Genomic DNA, 5,606 nt, shown 5'->3' with positions numbered 1-5,606 from the left:
TCTCTCCACTCCACAGAACACAGGATAGGATGTTGCCAAAGTAGAGATAAGTGACAGGCCCTTGCAGCCCTGCTACCCATAGCCACAGGACCACAGAAATAACAAGAAGCCAGTAGCTGCCCTGCTGTTCTCATCACCACCCTGTTTATCAGCCAGGCCCAGGCCCATCACCCAAATCACTCTGAAATTTTCCACCCTCTTGGCCCACAGTGACCCCTCCCTTGCTTAAATTCCCTATATCAACCATGAGCACCCTCCTCTCAGTGCCAATGGCCTTTTCACTATTGGCTTATTTGCACCCAAGTGGCAATAAACTCATTGCATATTGTTTAACTTTGCCTGTCTCAGTGAGCTCAATTGTTCCTCAGTCCAACCTTCCAATAACTACAAAGTATGGCGTCTTTTCAATGCCAAGACACCTGAAAATATGCACATGTCTGCCTTTATTCCTACATGGACCCTGACCACAAATATTTGCTATGGTCCCTATACATGCCAAACCTCTCTTACAATGCCCTATAAAGCTTTGTGCCTGTGCTGACAGTTGCCCAGGTAAATAATGCCTACCTTTTTAATTTCACTAGCCTACTTGACTGATCTTATCCTCCTCCACTACTTGTTACAGCAGGCAATCTTGTGAAGAGCCTCACAGGATGTGCCACAGGCTAAATTCCTTGGAGCAGCTGGAACATTTGCAATGAACACTGCTGCAAGCCCTTCCTCTGCTGTACCCTCCTTTCTTCCCCTACCTGAGGGCCAGGTTACCTGGAACAATTTCCTCCCTTGGGGAAGGATGCAAGCAGCACCTTCTGGACTTATACTGGCCTGCTTCTTGTTTTTTGTATAAATGTGACTTCCTGGAAGTTGGTATGAAACACTAATCTAGCCCTGACCTTCATCTGAACTGTAATTTCAAATAAAATTAGGTGCTAAATTGAACCATATAAAACATGAATACAATGTCATATTACAGCGAAAGTTTTCAGGCTCCTAAACATGCCCTGTTGCAACTGTGTCCTTCCTATCTTGGTAATGCAGCTGGGGTTACTCAAGGGAGGACACATGAGTTGAGCTGCCCCTTAGGTCTCCAGATTCTACCCTCAGGAGCAGAGGTATGCTTGATGGGAGTGGTCCTGTCTGATTTAAAGTCCTAGTTTCAATTTGTCATTCTTTTTTTTGGTACTGGAGATTAAACTCAGGACCTTGTACTTGTGAGGCAGGCGCTGTGCTACTGAGCTACATCCCCCACCCTCCTACTTGCAGTCTGAAACTCAGTGAGTGCTGTTTTCTTCTCATGCCATAACAACGTACCAACTTATAAATCACCAGGAAACAGGAAGCTAGAAACACATTGCTGTGGAGGGTGGCCACTAAACAGCAGCCCTGCCAGATCCAAGCTGCTGTCCTCTTACCACAAACAGTTCTGATCAAGCCTTCTTCATTCCCAAGAGGTGTACCTGCCAAGCTAGATGATGCCCAAGGAGGAGCATGAGGTGACCGTGCTGGGGGGACCCCACCACCCAGCTCTGGTGACTTCCACCATAATCAACATTCCGAGTGACAACCCTGTGCGTGATCATGTGGTCTGGTCCCTCTTCAACACGGTCTTCATGAACACGTGCTGCCTGGGTTTCATAGCCTTTGCCTACTCCATAAAGGTGGGTATCCTGGGGATGATGTTCTGGGAAGGAGCTGTAAACCTCAGTTCCAGCTTCCTGGACAGCACCTGGGTTTGTCTGTGGGTGTGCATGCACGTTCATGTGTGTGTGTGTGTGTGTGTGTGTGTGTGTGTGTGTGTGTTAAAGAAGCTCCTAGCATAGGGATAAGGTGAGATGCCAGGGCATCTTGGAGTCACACTTGGTTCCCACCCACCCAGAGGAATTCTCCCCCTGCCTATACCAGCCCCAGGCTGTCTGGGAGCTGCAAAGGACCCACAAGACACTTTACCCCTGGGAGTGAGCGGCCAGCACATGGGCCTCCTGAATGTGAGAGGGGGGTGTCCCTGACCAGAGTGAGGGCAAGGGGATCCTGGCTTGGCAGGGCAACCCTGGGGCCCCCCAGTCAATGACCTGGCTTTTCTCTGACCCAGTGTAGGGCCCTCACTCTCTGTTTTCCCCCAGTCCAGAGACAGGAAGATGGTGGGCGATTTGATCGGGGCCCAGAGCTACGCTTCCACCTCCAAGTGGCTGAACATCATTTCCACGGTTCTTACCATCATCCTCACTGTTGTCTTCATTATTGTATATTCCGCAGTCATCGTGGCAGTCTTCCAACGCCTGTCACAGCGCTATTAGTCTTGAGGCTTCCTTCTCTCACAGCTGCTCTGGCCCTGGGCCAGGCCTTTCCCTGTACCCCACACCCTTAGCAACTGTCCACAATTGGGCTCAATAAAGTGTGTGTTCCTACAGTGCCATGATATGTTCTGGGGAGGGAATATCACTCACTGTCTGCATTTTTGTCCTGAGATAAGCCCACCCTTGGTGCAGTGTCTCTGAAAGGAGCAGGGCAAGTTCTTAGGTTGGAGGTCTCTGGGTGCTTGCTGTGGGGAGGGGCAGCTCATTGGGGTCCTGCTGTGTCCCCTTTCACATTTTTCTGACCACAGCCAGCATTCCCTGACTCCAAGCCAATCCTGTCTACTCCAGCAGTAATATGTCCAGCTTTGGCCTTGGGGAGCCTCTGTGGCTTTTATATTCTTGGGGCAAGTCCTGGAGCTGGGCTCCGCCTTCCTGGCCCATCCAGCTCTGGTTCCATCCTGGCTGCTGCCTCCAGTGTACTCAACATTGAACTCTCCTTGGGTGTGTCTGGTGTGACTGCCATTGCCTGAGGGAGGTCAGAAGACAAAGGTCAGACTTGGTGACTTCTTGTCCCTGGGACAGACCCTGATGTCTGAATCTTTAGAGATCTGGCCTTCCTAGAGAAGGAGCTGTTCTGTGAAGGTTGGGGAGTACTGCTGCTCCTGGCTGGGCTGGGTTGGGCTGGGTCAGGCAGGGACTCCCACAATCCTGGCAATCTGCAGCTGCTCACACATCCCACTTGCCAGGCACCTCAAGCCAAGGGCTCCACCAGTTGTCCCTTTTCTGCCTTGGACCAACCAAGTCCCCTGACACTTTGGGCCCTGTGGGTCCTAATTTTGGGGGTCTATGGAGAGTGTAGGGTCCCTGAGCTGAAAATGAGCATGTGGGAGGGCAAACTTTCTCTGTATTCCTGGGAAATGAGGATGGAGATGGCTTGGAGTGTTATGGGTGAGCGAGTTGGAACAATAGAGATGTGCCACACTCTGAGCCAGAACTGAGCCCATTTTATTTACAGCCAGGGACTGAGAGGGGGTTAGTGCCCAGAAAGTTCTCTTGGCCCTGATAAATTTTTTGATTTCTCCTTTTAAATCAGGCTTTTAGATGGAGAGGGCTCAAGGGGAGAGAAAGCAGAAGCAGAACCATGCCAGATTAGGAGGGTGAGAAAAAGGAAGTTTCACACACTAGGTGAGCTACAAAATGTCCTGCAATTGCAGCAAGTTTACTGTCAAACAGAATGTGGGTTTTGTGTGCTTTGTCCAAGCACAAGCACATAGTAGTGGTAAGACTTAAGATGGAGTTGGGTTGGTTAGCACATTCTCAACTCCTCTAAGCATAATGTCAAAGCATTGACTCAATGAGAGCCTCTTGAGTGGGCAAGGGATTATACAAGGGATAGTAGGATCTCATATACATGCATTGAATAGTGGCTATGAACTGTTTTATGAAGTTGATTATCCAAAGAATACAGGGGCCAATCAAGAGCTCAAGAAAAAGCAGATGAAGAGACCAGCCAGTCTCTTGGGTAGTTGCCCAAGGGCTCCAACTGAACAGGTTATGATACCATGAGTTTTTGCTTTTCCTCTCCTTCTGATGTCTATCTAGATTTACACTGACCTTTTGAAGGGTATTGTGGATTACACCAGACTTGTTGGCATAGAAACAACATGCCTACCCTAGAGCAGCACATAATCCACTCTGTGACAAGAGCACTAGATCAAGCCCTCTTTGATTTTGGACGACCATCTTAGCTAGTGACTCTACTTGGGAGTGCAGAGTCTCAGTGGCATATTATATGCCATTCCTGGGTCAGTGTCTACCTGTTCTGCTAAAGCTGAGTCCAAGTTCTTTTTAGCCAATGCAGCAGTTCCAAGTACCACTGAACCACATACCCCCAACCCCAACAAAATTGGAATGACTCTGGGGGCTGCTTGCTTTTGTCTGTATAGTAGTTCTGGGGGTGCTATGAAATCACATCCTTGTAATCCTCAGTACACATATACTTGAGGGAGAACTCAAACCAGGACACACAAGACCACAGGTCTAGTATCTCCCGCAGAAGTTTTGACACACCTAGTGGATCCCAAGATACAAGCTAGCCAAGTGCTGTTAGGGGTAAAATAAGCTTTTGAGGTTTCCAGAATCAAGGTTTGGCTACACACAGCATGGAAAGGGGACTTATTCATATCATAAGAAGAAGTTGACAGACAAGGTGCCTTCCCAGAAACTTCACCAATTGTCATGGGGGGCTTTGTAGAGGTGCACACTAAGGCTGTACTTAAGGTTTTGATTGGGTCCAAGGCTCCCACATAATGAGCCTTTCCTATTAGACAGAGCCAACAGTTCTGAGTCAGGTCTGGTTGAGTCAGGTTAGTATGGATGGCTCCCAACATCATGGAGAATAGGGAGGGAGACAGCACATGTGAAGGGCCTGGTTGTTTGGTAGCTAAGAGCAGATACTTTGAGAGAGTGGTAACAGTGTGAGGCTCAAGCAAGGGGTCCTTTACTTTCATTAGGGGTCCTATTGGCTGTCTTGATGCCTGGCTTAGCAACTGGGTCTGAAAGGTAATGGCTGCCCCTGGGTCAGGAATAAGTCCTCCTGGGAGCCAGAAGTGGAAGCACCAATTCCATCTTGTCCAGTTACAGTCCTGGGGTCTTTGTATCAGAATCATGACTTGGCACTCATATTTTCAAACTATGATATCATTAGTGACATTTGGTCCCCTACTATATGAGGTGATCTTTATGCAGTCCCAGTTAGGGAAATAGAAATCAGTTGGGGACCCATAACCTTGCTGTCCAAACAGATTGAATCCTGGGCACACATAAGAATCACAGCTTCTCAGGTTTATAACCTGGTAGTAGTAGCCCCCTCAATATCTTCTAACCAATTTACAGAGGTCGACCTTGGGCAACCTAAGAGGTTGCTGGGGGTGGATGGTACCAAAAGTAACCTTATGTAGAATTTCTCCCAAGCTAAAGGAGGTGAGGAGAAAAGAGGACAACTAGTGGACTAGCCTTGGTGTTAAAGGATCAGGTCTCAGATCAGCAGTCTACTGTTTTGCCCAGTTGCCGCATGAATGGTGAATCCACATCACTATTCAGTCAACCTTGAGAGCCGAGGGCATTGTGAGGATGACATGTAGGGTCTCTTTCTGGCTGGAGTCAGTTCTTCACTCCAAAAGGTGAAAGGGGGGTTCGCGTGCCCTTTTGGGTGCCCCTTCCCAATTAGGCCACTCACACACCGAGAGGTCCGGCAGGAGATCTTTATTGTAGGGAGGTGAGCAGGAGGCAGGAAGGCAGAGAGAGAGAGAG

General features: G+C 48.8%; 1 protein-coding gene across 1 annotated transcript; it reads left to right on the top strand.

The window, feature by feature from the left end:
* Positions 1 to 1,358: 1,358 nt before the first annotated feature.
* On the top strand, positions 1,359 to 2,409 carry LOC104873567 (interferon-induced transmembrane protein 3). Its single transcript, XM_010640309.3, has 2 exons — positions 1,359 to 1,658; positions 2,121 to 2,409. Exons 1-2 carry the CDS (start codon positions 1,470 to 1,472, stop codon positions 2,292 to 2,294), a joined length of 363 nt encoding a protein of 120 aa, XP_010638611.1. The 5' UTR covers positions 1,359 to 1,469; the 3' UTR covers positions 2,295 to 2,409.
* Positions 2,410 to 5,606: the final 3,197 nt, after the last annotated feature.

Source organism: Fukomys damarensis, unplaced genomic scaffold, assembly GCF_012274545.1.
Source record: "Fukomys damarensis isolate Sample0158 unplaced genomic scaffold, DMR_v1.0_HiC HiC_scaffold_16, whole genome shotgun sequence".
NCBI lineage: Eukaryota > Metazoa > Chordata > Mammalia > Rodentia > Bathyergidae > Fukomys > Fukomys damarensis.
This window is presented reverse-complemented; position numbering and strand designations above follow the sequence as displayed.